At 43.0% G+C, this 16,251-nt stretch overlaps 1 protein-coding gene across 3 annotated transcripts in view; it reads right to left on the bottom strand.

Moving 5' to 3' along the window:
- The window catches only part of kremen1 (kringle containing transmembrane protein 1), a 146,339-nt gene that overhangs the window by 91,202 nt on the left and 38,886 nt on the right, over nucleotides 1-16,251 (bottom strand). For all 3 annotated transcript variants that reach the window (XM_084335680.1, XM_084335678.1, XM_084335679.1), the window contains exon 2: nucleotides 8,533-8,695. In XM_084335680.1, coding sequence (XP_084191806.1) covers nucleotides 8,533-8,695 — 163 coding nt within the window. The remainder of the gene's footprint in view (nucleotides 1-8,532; nucleotides 8,696-16,251) is intronic.

The following is a 16,251-nucleotide window of genomic DNA, read 5'->3' as shown; positions in this document are numbered from 1 at the left end:
AAAAAAAAAAATGTTTTTTTTTTTTACATTTCTTTTTTTTTACCTTTATTTACCCAGGGTAGGTTCGCTGAGCACAGATGCTCTTTTTCAGGACGCCCTGCTTCACATTCACACAGTTCCATTCACACCTGGGAGCTGCCCAGTACAACCACAGTTGACACCATTGGCCACTGAGCAACTCCACTGGAGCAGTTGATTCAAGCCATGTCACATAGTTCAAGTTTGAAATGATTCTTTCTGTTTTGCTCCTGAGAGTGCTATATACTGTACTGTACTGGTAATATTATTTATTTGTGTTAACTTCTGAATAAAACAACTTATTAAACACAAGTACATCTTATTGAACATTATTTGATATTTCATTACCAATTATCATAGCAAAACAGCTTTTTCAAACCAGTCTGTAATGCATTTGGAAACGGGAGATGGCTCATGGTGTAATGGGCCACCTGGCCTGAGAAACATAAGGAGGAAAGAAAAAGTAAGGACTTACTTCTGGTCATTATTTGGGTAGAACACACATATTTTGAATGCCTTCGGCAGGTTTTTTTTTTTATTTTTTTTGAGTCATTTTAATCTAGATTAATCTAGATTAAATCCAGGATTGCAGATAGATTAATCTAGATTAAAAACGATAGATAATCAATGTTGAATGGGCCATAGTAATGTCAATATAGCTATAATATTTAAAAAGTTATAGCCCTGCAAAGAAGGTAAACATCTCCATAGGGTTACAGTGCTGGCAGACTGGGTATAATGATGGGCACAATGCCCGGCGCCCAATGTGTTAACACACTCAGACAGACCATACCCCCCCCCCCCCCCCACTCCACTTATTTCCCTTTATTTGTTTGTATGATTGACAGTCTTTATGGTGGTTGTATTCCATTGGATGTCCTTTTCTTGTCACAGCAGCTCACAAATCGTGCTGCTGTGTTTGCACATTGTTGTATTTCTCCCAGTAGGTATGGGAGTTTTGTGTTATTTTCCATGTTTTCTTATGCCCCCTTACATCTATTGTTTTGCAAGGGGAAGGATGGAGGAGGTATGGTGAATAAAAGACACAGAGAGAGAGAGAGGTGTTGGGTGAGACGGAATGAGGAAATAATAGTCAGAATTGCAAGATACCTGAGACTACCTCTCTCTCTCTCTCTCTCTGGAGAGTCTGTGTCTCTTCTGGGTGCTGCCCCGATGAATTGAATGTGACTTGTTACGTTCTAATCAAGACATCAGCCCCCAGAAAACACTGTTGAAAAGAAGTTGGACTACTTCAACAGATCTGGGGTAAGTGGCCCAGATTGTATGTATAGGTCATATAAAATTCTTCTGAGTAAGTCAAATAAAATGACATACCTCAAAAGTTAATTTCAATCTATGTGATATGAATCGAGCAAAGCGTAGCGGTACACATACAGCTGGGAACCAGCAAAGGTGACGGGGCTAACCAACATGAAAGAGAAGTGGAATTAATCCTGCCCCAAGGTGACTCTGTGTGCATGTGAGTGTGTGTGTGTGTGTGTGTGTGTGTGTGTGTGTGTGTGTGTGTGTGTGTGTGTGTGTGTGTGTGTGTGTGTGTGTGTGTGTCCATGCATGCCCATTCACTTCCTTGCACATGAATGATGGCTCTGAGTAGAAGAGCTTGTTGAAAGGTAGATCCACACGAGAACAAGGCTGGACACTTAAAGTGGTAATCCCTAAGATCCGCATTTTTGTTTATTTTGGCGACGCGTATTGGTGATAAGCGATCATTGCTGTTGCGTTCTTTGCACTGTATTGACTTGCTTTCCAACTACTTTTAGTACTAGTTAGTCTTCTATTCACTCCAAACAAACTGCTGTTGCTGTTGGTGACTGTGTGTATGTATCACTAACTTTAGAACAGCCGAGAACAGCAAATATAAGAGCTGGGTATAAGTAGAATCACTATAGTGTTATATCAATTGGTAATATACATTTATTTATATGGAAATTAGGGGTGTAAAGGTACACGTATCCGTACCGAGCCGAACAAGTCTCAGTGTGTACCGTACCGAACGGCTGTGTAGTGTACCGAACGAATACAACGGTATGTTAACCACTAACGACCGGCCACCGGGGGCTGTTTTTTTCACAATCTAATATAATTAGATATATATAACAATTAGTTACTGCACACTACATCACCCCTGAGTGGAACATGGAAAGCCAAACTTTCCCCCACTGTACCAAAAACGTGCCGAACCTTGACTTCAAAACCGAGGTACGTACCGTACCGTGGTGTTTGTGTACCGTTACACCCCTAATGGAAATGTTCAAGATTACTTTAATTGGTACAATTGCACTGAGAGAACCAGACACACTTCAACCCACAGCCAATTTCAGCCTCAAAGCCTGGTCTCGTGTTTGAAGGCAACACGGCCTCCATCTGAGAACAGAGAAAAGCAGCTGTTCACAGCTGGCCGCTGTTCAAAAGCTTTTCTTTAATAACCATTTTCCACGTACTCCAATCATAAAATTTATGATAATCTTTCAAATCCCTGACACAGCGTGGCCATAAAACCCTCAGAATCATTGAATTTGAACTGGAGAGAACCTGCGGAGAGGGCTGGAAATCAAATGCTTTTTTCAGGTACGGTAGAAGAGCCTTTTTCCAAGAACCTGAACCTCATGCTGATTCGTTTGCTTCAACCCTGCCCACACCACGCTTATAACTACACTTTGAAGACACGTTAGAAGATGTGTTTCATTACACATATATGTACATGCTTACCAACTGTTTCGCCTGTTTTATAGCAACACTACTATCACCGACATCTAAGAAGGGAGATCCCCCCTTGAACGGCCCTTCTAAGGTTTCTCCCCTCCACATTGCCTGTGGTGCTTTTTTCCTATTGCTAGGTTTTTAGTGAGTTTTTCCTTACCTTCGCGTGGGGTATGTCTGGGAGTGTTGCATTCATTTATTCATTTTACATTTTATTTTGGATTTCATGGTGTTTTTGTTTTGTTCTTGATTTATTGTGATGTTTCTTCTTGACTTGTTTAAAGAAGACGTGTCCGGCCCATGGGGACATTAACGTGTGTTATCGGGCCTTACAAATACATTTGATTTGATTGTGTCTAAAGTGGGTAAAGTGGGTGCTGCCGTGAGTTGTTTGTTTAAAGTGAGTGTGTGCGTGTGGATGTGTGTGCTGAGAGTGTATTTGATGGTTGTTACATAGTGTTATTGTCATTTAGCATCCTGATGGCCTGAGGATAGAAGCTTCTTCTGAGTCTCTCTGTGCTTGCCATGAGACTCCGGTATCGCTTGCCTGACCGCAGCAGTTCAAAGAGGCAGTTGTTTGGCAATGCCATAATCACATATACTTATACTGTATATATAAGGTAATGACATTAGCAGCTATAGTGGACACTCTACCCACACACACACACACACACACACACACACACACACACACACACACACACACACACACACACACACACACACACGCATATAAATAGCCAGGAAATGGACACTGAAGCCACTCTACCACGCACTGAACCACCACATACTTCACAACCTCATACTAATGGAACGGTGGAGTGGAGAGTCCAATCTCAGCCCGTGGGAACAGTATATTGGAAGGCCACAATGAATGAACGCATTATAAATCTGCCCTTTCCATTTCTGCGATGTCCTTCCTCGTGATGTGCCATGAACTATTCAAAAAAGAAGCCAGGGGGAAGTATGAGAAGAGGAGGAAGAAGGTCATATGTAAAGTGCATAGTGACCACCTCCTGGGGGCATGGTACACCATCCAGGATGAAGTCTGGTATGCCATTCGGTACGAGGTGAAAGGTGCACTATGCGGTATGGATAACATTAGCAGAGCATGCAATTTGCTTACAAAATAAATGTTTACTATACATGTAATTCATATAATTATTATCTTATGTAATCATAAATCCAAACAGAGGCACTGTGAACGTAAGCCTAGAAGATACTTCTCTGAATAGTGCGTATGTTTGGGAAACATCCCTACTACTGTAAGCAACAACAGTGAAATGCCGGTAACTTTTCAGGTCACTTTCTAGCTTGAAACAATGTTCCAGGGACCCGATATTACCCTAGAATGTTTTCCCCCAAAACTACATGGCGCACCTTTAACTCAACTGATTAACAGAAAATGTTGTGTTGCTTTGAGTCATCGAACAACTCTTTTCTGGAGCTTCGTTCTCCTTTTTTGGGGATACATGTGACATGTCCCTCTGCCCAAGTCCTCCCTGCTTTCACTGGCCTATTTTATAGCGGGCTATAAAGATGAAATGTGGTGGCTATTAGGGTTCTTTCTCCACGCACCACCACAGAGCCCTTTCAACTAAATCAGTGCAGGGAACACAGTGCTTTATGACCCTTGTTTCTCTGCCTCTCAACCCTTGCTCTCTGACTGCCTGCCCCTGCTCCACCTGCCTCACTGTCTAAGCCTTACAGTACAGGTACCCTGGGACACTGTGGGACAGACACACAGATGCACGCACACCTTGCTAGCCCCTACACCCGATCCATGCTTGGAGGCGCGTTAAAGTAAAGACATGTGACGATCCTTGGCCTCTCATCATCCACCTGCGGTTTGGCCTCGGCCAACGTCCCATAAAACCTCCATTGGCTCAGGGATCAGACAGACCATACCCCCACTCTTCTTTCCCTCTCTCTCTCATTCTCTTTCTCTCTCTTTCTCTCTCTCTCTCTCTCTCTCTTTATTTCTTATACACCGTTATATTAGGGCTGGGCGATATGACCAAAAACGTTATTGCGATAAAATGATAAAATTATTTTCATATAATTCGATATCGATAATTATCGTCGATATAATGTCTGTCAAGTTTAATTAACTTAATATGCTGCTGCGAATGTCTCAAGTCGAGTTGATGTCGTCATCAGTCCGCGCACGTTAGCAGTTAGCCGACAAGCGGAGTATCTCATGACAATAAATATGACACTAAAATACTCTCTTCCGCCACAATATATTGAAACGAACTGTATACCCCACACTACTATAAACGTGGCCTCAAAATTCAAAACACACACATACTCGGCACGTAAATATATAAAACATTGCCGTGCAAGCTAATTAGCCTAGCAAGCCTGTAGTATCTAAGCGGTGTATTCCATGACAATGTGCTAAATATGACATGAAAATACTCTCTTCCGCCACAATATATTGAAACGACGTCCACTGTATACCCCCACTACTATAAACGTGGCCTCAGAATTCACGCCACACACATACTCGGCACGTAAATATATAAAACATCGCCGTGCAAGCTAATTAGCCTAGCAAGCCTTGTTGTTGAGTGAGTCCTACCTCCTTCCGGGTGTACTTCGCTCTCGGCCATCTCCTTCACTGATTGGTTGTTAGCTGTTGTGCGCAAGCACGTCATCACGTAACGTTGGTTGTTGTTAGTGAGTGTGCTGAGCCGAGGCTGAACGGAGCCAAGATTGGAAAATCAATATATCGAAACTTTGCGACCACGTTTCATGTTTATTTCGAGGAAATAATTTATCGCGATAGTTATTGTTATCGTTTTATCGCCCAGCCCTACGTTATATCTATTGGTTTGCAAGGTGAAGGATGGATGAGGTATGTTAAATGAAAGAGACTGAGAGAGAGAGAGAGAGAGAGAGAGAGAGAGAGAGAGAGAGAGAGAGAGAGAGAGAGAGAGAGAGATGGAGAGAGAGAGAGAGAGAGAGAGAGAGAGAGAGAGAGAGAGAGAGAGATGTCAGAATTGCAAGATGTTTGTGATGGAAATAAGGAGTTTTGCAACTCAAATTCACATAGCTTAACATATGGCTGAAAGACCCATCCTGACTCACTTTCTAATGCACTAACAAAGGCGTGGTTGATGCCCTATTAAATGCCATCCAGGATAATGCACTAACAAAGGCGTGGTTGATGCCCTTTTAAATGCCATCCAGGATAATGCACTAACAAAGGAGTGATTGATGCCCTTTTAAATGCCATCCAGGATAATGCACTAACAAAGGAGTGGTTGAGGCCCTTTTAAATGCCATCCAGGATAATGCACTAACAAAGGAGTGGTTGAGGCCCTTTTAAATGCCATCCAGGATAATGCACTAACAAAGGAGTGGTTGAGGCCCTTTTAAATGCCATCCAGGATAATGCACTAACAAAGGAGTGGTTGAGGCCCTTTTAAATGCCATCCAGGATAATGCACTAACAAAGGAGTGGTTGAGGCCCTTTTAAATGCCATCCAGGATAATGCACTAACAAAGGCGTGGTTGAGGCCCTTTTAAATGCCATCCAGGATAATGCACTAACAAAGGAGTGGTTGAGGCCCTTTTAAATGCCATCCAGGATAATGCACTAACAAAGGAGTGGTTGAGGCCCTTTTAAATGCCATCCAGGATAATGCACTAACAAAGGCGTGGTTGAGGCCCTTTTAAATGCCATCCAGGATAATGCACTAACAAAGGAGTGATTGATGCCCTTTTAAATGCCATCCAGGATAATGCACTAACAAAGATGTGGTTGAGGCCCTTTTACATGCCATCCAGGATAATGCACTAACAAAGGCGTGGTTGATGCCCTTTTAAATGCCATCCAGGATAATGCACTAACAAAGGCGTGGTTGAGGCCCTTTTAAATGCCATCCAGGATAATGCACTAACAAAGGAGTGGTTGAGGCCCTTTTAAATGCCATCCAGGATAATGCACTAACAAAGGAGTGGTTGAGGCCTTTGTAAATGCCATCTTCATCTATTCAGGCTGAAGTAGTCACTTCACATCAGTCCCCCATACTATTGCTGCTGAGTGATTATCCCACATCTGAGAGGGAGAACTGAAGGACTGAAATAGGTTTAGCTACAATCCCTGATTGTGGGTCATTGACGGGAATCCATCCTGCCAAGAAGCAACAAAGCGATGAGTTGTCAGGCAGTTGGAAGGAAGCTGTTGTATACTCATCCGGTTATTCGCCACTGAGTGCATCAGAATCATAGAAAAAGGGTTGATTTCAAACAATGAAGATGTCAGTTTCGTAGCGCTTGTCGGATATGTGCTTTTAATATCCAGTGGAAGCTTTCCTCTATCCTCTATATGTATCTCATAAATCTTCAGACTTCTCGGCCGAGCCAAGCAAAAACAAATCCGTCCGTTGCCACTTCAAAGCATTGTTGCTTTATGAGTTTACGACCATGACTTAGAGCGATGTTTCCGAGGCTTTCGGGGGAAGAGATCCTACTCTCTTACGGCTCGAAGGCCAAGCCACCACTCTGGAAGTCTCCACGGATTAACATCGACTCACGAAGGAGTGCGGCTCAATACAAATACACAAGTTCGACACGAATGCATACATTGCTGACAGGCGTACATTGAGCGTGACTGCAGGATAAAAGGGGTTTCTAGACCCTCAAAGCCACCAATGTCCCCCTGACATTCCAGGGAAGAGTGATGGAGATTTGCTTGTGCAAACTCTTCAAGCACGGCTGCTTCCTCATGATGACAGGGCTAATGTTCTGTTTTGGGGCGCAGAACGATAAAATATTCAGAGGTGAATGTCTGAGTGAGATCGCTTGCGTTGAATCCATCACGAAAAGATAGGGACCTCTTTTCCCTCAGTTTAGAAACTGTCTTAGAAAGTATTTTTCTAGGAAGGTGAAATCTTTGTCACATATTGAGGTCAGTCTGTCGTAGGCAATGATACGTAGGAGAACAAACATATACATACATATAATTTAGCAGATCCGTAGGCGAACAAACAGGCATTGGCTCTCTGGATCAGAAATGGCAATGCTGCACGGATATTTCCAGCTTCTGCTGTTTTCAGGATTTGTTACATTAAAATGACTAATTCAATCTAGGGTTGATACTATTTGGGATGGTTCTCTGTTACAGCAGCCAACCCCCAGGGGTGGTGGTGGTTGGTTCATTATGGCCATGTATAAAAATGTGGTTGTTGTCTATCTATCTTGAGGATGTGTCAAGTGCTCAGTGTAGTGCAGAGCATGCTGGAAAACATGGCAGAAAAATAAACACATTTAGGAATCTGGCAACTCTTGTAACTCTCGCTGTTTTTGTTTGTTTGTGCACAATCCAGGCGGTTATGTTAATGAGTGGAATAGGAACGGTTTTAGATATAAACCATCCCGCTGTTCCCTTCCTTTAAACCCCAGTGAAAACTCAGTTTGTGTGATCGCTTTGATTGATTGATTGAAAACTTTATTAACAGATTGCAGAATGGGTACAATACAGTACAGCTCAATACACACAATTGTTAAGGGGATGCAGACCAGAGAAAAACTTTCGTCTTGTTTACATCAGGGTCCCCCGCTCACCATGCGTTGCCGTCAACATCATTGCCATTCTATCGTTGGTCATTTCTACAAGGATCTACATAATTGCTATATGGTCACAACTACACCATTTGAATTTGGAATAGAATTCCAATGGAAAAAGGACAGAGTTGATGCCGATAATGAGTTCTTCACATGTTCTGTGACTAACACCAACAGGCTGGTACTACTCCTCCCAGCTCTGGAGGCGGGCCTCAGTACCTGCAGTAGTTGTGGATTCCCAGACCCCCCTCTCCATTGGGGTACTTGAGGGTATTGTAGGGGTGCTGGAAGGTCTCGTTCCAGTACAGACAGGGTTTACCTCCCTGCAGGCTTGTCTGATTCTGGAAGCCCCTGTAGTCCTCTCCATTGGCTGTGTAACATTCTGGGGGGGGGGAAACAAGCAAAACAATAAGAAACTGTTGAATGAAAGTGCATTGTTTTTTATAGAGCTGGGAAAAAGCCTACTCTAGATTAGAATCAAAGATTTAGCGAGTTGTTTTAACCACCCAGCTGCACAAGTGGATTCAGTGGATTGGATTTGGATTCTACCCTTTTTTTTTAATGGATTTGGTATGATTATCTGTGATAAGTCTTGGGAATAATTGTACTTGTTGCCCGGTCTGATTTCAAACGCTGGGCGAACGTGTTTGAGTAACATCAATCACGGCGGTATTGTTTCAATTAATGTCACCCCAAAGTTTCACATGAGTTTAGAGAGGGGGGGGGGGGAGGAACTGAAAAGATACACTGGGAAAGCAGACATGGTTTGAATTTCCAGGAAAAGTGTATGACAACCATATGGGGTGGAGAGAAAAGAGAGGGATGAAAAGAGAGAGAGAGAGAGAGAGAGAGAGAGAGAGAGAGAGAGAGAGAGAGAGAGAGAGAGAGAGAGAGAGAGAGAGAGAGAGAGAGAGAGAGAGAGCGAAAGGGAGGGAGGGAGGGAGGGAGGGAGGGAGGGAGAGAGCGCATGGTTGCTAAACCAAAACAATGGTTGGCGCAAGTCTTTTCTTCTCCGAAAAAGAGAAGTCAAATAAACAATTGATGGGAGTCTGATGATCCATCGTATCTGGTCACACTCAGCACCAGGGGGCCTCCCGTCAGGCTGTGTTGGAAGCTTTTCTATACACAGGGAAGACGGCATGCCTGCTTTGATGGCACTGAGATACAATAACATCAATTCAACACTTTGATAGACAATTATCATATATGATAATAATACAAAATAAATACAAAAAAATAACTCCTTTTCTCCCACAAAGTTGGCTCTCGCCACCATTTCTTTTTACAGACAGCACATTTCAACTGCCTACAACATCATGGCTATTCCACAGAATTGTTGTTTTCCTAACCTTTTAAACCTAACACATGAACATGGCCACACAAACCAGAAGGAAGGAATCATTGCCAAACAATTCTAGAGCAACCAAACTTAACATACACATTCGTGAGGTGTACACAACGTGTAGCAATTACGTCTGGTTGTGCTCTATAGTGCCACCATCAGGACAACATGGCCATTTCCCCCAACGGCCACATCTCAGGCACTACAGAACTTAAAAGACTTGTATAGCAAGCAACGCTCGGATTTGATGTTTTGTTACATCAAGTTTAGATTCTCACTGTGCTTGGGCCCTGCAGCTGGCTGCTTGTCTCTTCTTTATATTGGTAAACATCAGTATGGTGGTCACTGGTCAGTGTGTCTGCCTTTCATTGTTTTGCAATCTAACACTTAATAGGACAATATCACAACACACTAACACAAAATTATGCTTGATAAAAATAAATGTAAATAAAAAAGAGAGACTTTTCTTCCTCTGTTTGGCTGGTCTCCAATGGGTCTTGTTGCTATGTACGTGGTTAGCCAATGATCCCTTTCAGCAAGCAAAGCTGTCTCATTTGAGCATGAGATCATGCGTTGCAATGTGACAGTCATTATGCCTATTGGTGAGATGACTGCGGTGCTGTGCGAGGCTCTTTTTGATTCTGTATTTAGTCCCAGGTTCTCAAGTCCATTCCTGCTCTCTCTCTCTCTATCTCCCCCTCTCTCTCTCTCTCTCTCTCTCTCTCTCTCTCTCTCTCTCTCTCTCTCTCTCTCTCTCTCTCTCTGGCCTCCTCTTTCATCTTCTCTCCTCTCCCTTCCTTTTCTGTCATCTCCTCCCAACTCCTCTCCAGAGGAAAAGAGTTTTTGGGGAATCTTTCATCCTTCTCAGACAGCTGTACCTTGTGGCTATGTGTTATATACCCAGCAGTAGCAGCATCACAGATGGGGACTGGAAGTGTTTTTGGAAGGTCGCTCAGTGAGTCAGACCTATATGTTACGTCACAGGGCTGGACGACTTCAATAAAGCCTCTTCACAGAGCCGAGCTGGTGTTTCATATGAATCTACTGTGAGACATTACAGAGCAGACCCGTGTAGATCCTAAATAAGAGTGAAATATAGTCAATAAAGAATAAAAGGTCCCTGTGTGTAGTTATTGGATACTCAAATGTGATGTGCCTCCTATCACTCACAACTATAGTACAAACTCAGGTCACTATAGGTACATTTCCCTCATCAAACATGTTAGCATGTGCACTTTCTCTCTCTCTCTCTCTCTCTCTCTCTCTCTCTCTCTCTCACACACACACACACACACACACACACACACACACACACACACACACACACACACACACACACACACACACACACACACACACACACACACACACACACACACACACACACACACACACACACACACACACACACACACACACACACACACACACACACACACACACACACACACACACACCTACACACACATCTCTTGTAACCCCACCCCACTCCCAAGGACCCACAAGATGTTAATCTCAGAGTAGAATCAGAAGCCCTGGCTGCTCTCACTGTGTTAGCTAAAATCACTTTTAATTAAAGTAGTTGGGGCGTTGTTCAGTCAGGCCTATCCGTTATCCATCGTCTGGTTGACAGGGGCACACCAGCAGTAAGGAGGTGCAGGGTGTCAGGTTCCTGTAATTATGATGGCACTCTATTGTCTGTAAATGGCTCCTCTCCCCCAGCAAATTAATTCTGCCTCAGCACGGAAGGGTATCAGCCGGCAGATCGTAAATCCACCTCGGTGCAAAGTGGAATGTGACTTCATAAAAGAAGCAGTGCAGCCTAAAAGCCCAATCCGTGATCATAACATAAACAAAAGTGGGTAGCCCCACCACCAAGATTAACACATTCGGGGCCATTTGGATCCGTCTAATCTCACTCTATACGGCCAGCAAATCAAAAAAAGTATTCATTGTGCGTGAGGCTGTTTGTAGAGCTAAATCTATACTTTATAGTATTGCTATCTGTCCATTCTCATTGTCAATTGACACTATAAACCGTCCCTTCAAAATGGCCATCTGGTAGATCCATATGTCCATTGGCTGATGCTATATTCCTTTACTGCACACTGAATTCAGCTCCCAAAACGTATTCGATGATACATGCTACACGCATAGATTCACCCTAACAGGAAAGTCCATTCAAAGTCAAAAAAAATAAAACACCGTTCTGCCACAGGGAACACTGCATTATCGAGACAGCGCCCCTACGAGGATCTGGCCGGTAATGCACTTTTCCGAATTCCAAGAGTAGGGTAAATCTGCAGTGCCGCTCGGTGACATTGAGTAGGATATTACAATGGAATAAAAGCCAAAACAACCTTGCCACGGACATGTCCGTGGTTGGCCGCCAACCGTTGGATCCGAAACACGGACATGTCCGTGCTTGGCCGGGAATGTGTTAAAATGGCAATGGAGACATGTTTTCACTCTCTAGGTGATAAGACTCAGCTCTTGATACAATTGGTTAACACTAGAGTAGACATTTACATATCAGCTTTTAATTTGCTGTGTTTTGTGGCTGTATTTTTTTTTTCTTTGCTTACATTGGTAATGTTTGTAAATATTGGAGTAGACCGATATTCTGCGATATGGGTTATTTTCCATCTGCAAACTGCTAAAGATTGTAGGTGAATATACACCCACATTAATTTGGTCGATTATGGCAAAAATCTAATGATATTGAAATCATGATTATTACACACGATTATTCATTGATTTGAGAACATCATGACTAAATTTGTTTTAACTTTCTTCTCAACCAAAGGCTGACACCCGTCATCTTCTACAAGTTACCAAAGACAGAGCTACAAGTTTCAAAATACCGGGAGAAACACGCCGTGGCTCCCTCCTCCATCTCAACACAAGCTGAAACTACTGTTTGGGTTCTGGGGGCAGGGGCGGGGGGCACAACACAATGAGAGCCACACGGCACAATAATCCTTTTTATGTCAATTACTGTACCTTGTTTTCATGATCCTGGGAAGCAATTTGTACATTTTTATTGAAACTCCATTAATCACCCAGCCCTACTAGCCACTCATGTGTGGTGGAGCTGGGAGGGGGAGAAAACAAGATACCATGGATGGAATGGCAGTCAGAGGACAATTGGGCCTAACAAAATTAATAGTTGGTTTCAGGTTGGTTGTCAGTTTGGCCATGGGTAGGTAGGGAATTTATTTTTATTTAATTTTTTTTTTTATTCTTTCCCACGGCGACTATGGATAGGGAATTTCTTTATTTAATTAACCCTTTCACTGCCACACGACAGAAGGTTAGCCCTTTACTATCACACAACCGACGGCGATGCTCCATCATTAGCATCATTAGCTCCGCATCCGCGGAGCTAATGATGCTAATGATGGAGCATCGCCGTCGGTTGTGTGATAGTAAAGGGCTAACCTTCTGTATTGTCACAGTGAAAGGGTTAACCGGCTGTCGTGTGGCAGTGAAAGGGTTAAAATGTTCACAACAACATGGATGCATGTACTCTGCCAGCATGTTTAATATCCATAATACTAAATGTTTGACTAAGATTTCTATGAAACTTTATTCTTAAAAAAAAAAAAAAAAAAAAAAAAAACTGATTTTTTTTTTTTTAATATATAATTTTTTTTTAAAACTCATAAAATATATTGGGTCGCACCTAAATCGGCAGGGTCGGTCGGCAACCTGAAACCAACCATTATTTTTGTTAGGCCTAATGTGATTAGTTGGTGAACTGCAAACAGACTGATTGCTGATGGTGAGTTTGCACAGTCCTGAGTCACATCTCTCCAAAAGTAGTCACGACCACAGCCTGCTAGGAGGATAACGTCAGGGAGGCATGGAGAGAGAGGGGACCGATCGCATCCCAGATGAGGCCACGTCCCTCAATAGCGGCACCTCGGGGAGGGGTTTAGCCAAGTATAGAGTAGTGCTTAGGGCCGGGTATCAACACTGAATACCCGATTCCATCTGATTTCCATTCACAAAGTCCCAATTTGATTTGATTTAGATTCGATTTGATATCAGTTTGATTAAGCTTAACAGTGCTGGTTTTCAGGGGGCCGGCACCTGCGATTGTTGTCAAAAGTATGTAATTGTCAAATTTAGTCAAATTAGTTTCCGTAGTTGTTCTTGTTCAGCAGAAACTCAAGGTAAACTAGAGACATCTGCAGGATGGGAGGTTCATTAGGAAAAGCGAACATTTTCAAAACATCCACTGAGAAATGGCATAGAGATCGATCTTGGAATTTTAAGAATCCCAATTCGATTAGAGTCAAATGAAACAAACTATGTCGTTTTCTTCTCAATATTTTCTCCCATCCCTAGTAGTGCTTGTCTGTCTGTGCGCACGGGCCGCTTGGTGCGAGCTGCTGTTGGCAATCATTTCTCCCTGCTGTGGCCAAGTTAGCCTTCCAGGACGTGATGGTAAATATGGCAGCGTTTTGCAGCGTTTTGATGTGGTCATAAGGCACCATTTGCTTGTGGTGGGAATGGGAAGTAGGGGATCAACGGGGACCCAGAGATAAGTGAGGCTATCATAAAGATGAATGGAGCGTTTAAAAGCCCTGTGGACGGCCGCACATCCGTCAACAACAAAATAAGGCCCACTGTGTAGGCCAGATTGACGGGGATCTGAACAGTTCGTTCTTGTCCTGGTGCAAACTGGGGTCTGGTGGGCCGCTGATTGGACTATCGCCACCTCAGATCCTCTCTTCCACCCCTTTCTCTGTCGCCAAGCGACCGTTGCGTTGCTCTCTCGTCACATGGGCCGGGGCTTTCTTGTGGTCTCATCACAGGCTGTGATGGGAAACAGAACCACCACCGCATGAAAGAAAGAAAAAACTCCTCCTATAAAATACATGCAGATCTACAAATAGAAAAAGTCCGGGAAAGGGAGGACTCGCCCCAACCAAGCCCTGCGCTCGCAGGATACCACACAACCCCAGCAACAAGACCAGCCCGCTCTTTAAAAAAAAGACAGAGCAGAGGATAATTCAGAGAGGGCTAATCACCCTGTTATTATATTTGTTGGGATTTGTGGCTAATGACTTCCACATTGCGACTTGAAATGCACTTGATGCTCCATGTATTGGGGGCGCAGGGGGGTAGAGAATGGGGTACTGGGGTCATGTGATCTCCCGAACACAAACAAACAAGCAGGGTTTCTCGGAAATGTGTTGCTAGGTCATGCAAGAGTGATTATTGGTTGCATTTGCTACCAGGGATGAAACGCAGCAATAATTACAGATGACTGTTTCTTCAAAGAGGGCTGACACAAAGGGCTTTCTTCCCGTCTGCAGCTATATCTCACAAACTACAAGGCTGATTGGTCTAATATTTGTTGTGCACATTCATGACCACTGTAGGACTAACTGTATTGATTTTGGTGACCCCATGGCCTTTCCACTAGCACCACAATCAGGCCAAACATTACAATTTACACAGCTATATCTCGCAAACTACATGGCCGATTTATCTAATATTTAAGTTGTAGTTCAGAATAAAGTTGAGTTGATATTTGTTGTGTAAATCCATGACCCCAAGAAGAAGAAGCCTATTGATTTAGCTGACCCCATCACCATCCCTATAAATATATTTGCTTTACCATGTAATAGTGTGTAATAGTGTAATACTGTGTAATAGTGTGACAGAGTAATGGCCTGCATTTAAAATAGTGGAGAGAGAGAGAGAGAGAGAGAGAGAGAAGAAACGTGTGGCTGGTGGAGATTTGCACTCTACTGGGCATACCTTTCTAGTTATTATATGCTGCAGGACAGTGGTGCAGGCTGACAAGCATGAGTGTATATATAAATATTTCCATCATAAGGAGATTACTCGCAGTATAAGGCCATTATATGAACAAGCACAAGTTATAGAATGTGCATTAGTACAGTAGTACTAGCTACATACACTGCAGGCTCCACACACATGTGGTACATGGAACGTTTACCATAACACCTTCAAAATTAATGCAATTAACTGCATTACCCTTTTTGACCCCAACCGCCTCCCATAGCTTTGACATTCATCTGGGTGGCTGGCGTGATTATGTTCTTGGATCACTCTCTGATATGAAAACCGGGAGAATAATACATGACCACTGACCAGACATCCCCTGAATGTCTTAAGTTATTTCATAATACAACATTTCCGAACAGACTTTTGAATTAAACGATGCAGTCTTCAGTCTTGACTCTTTCCCAGTGGAGAAACAGTAACATTACACTGACCTAAGCTATGCATGCTAATTAATAATATGCTTCATAATAGGGATGGGCAACGATTAAAAGATATTCAAATAGTCATTCAATTATAAACAAATTGAATAGTTTACACGAATATTGTTTTGTCTCAAAAAGAAAATGTTCCCTTGTTTTTACCAGCATCTACATTGTGTTAATTGTTACACCACTGAACAGCATGCTATGTAAAGCTCGCTAGCTAGCCAGGTGGTAGCATAACAGTCTGTTACCAGCTGATATAACAGAAAAGATGAAAAAAGTGAGATTGGAGATGTTACATTGTAGCAACGTTTTGTAGGTTTGTCATGTTATTTCACTAAGCTCACA

The sequence above is a fragment of the Notolepis coatsorum genome (assembly GCF_963971535.1).
Source record: "Notolepis coatsorum genome assembly, chromosome: 1".
Lineage (NCBI taxonomy): Eukaryota > Metazoa > Chordata > Actinopteri > Aulopiformes > Paralepididae > Notolepis > Notolepis coatsorum.
The sequence above is the reverse complement of the archived record's forward strand: the minus strand, read 5'-3'. Positions and strand labels throughout refer to the sequence as shown.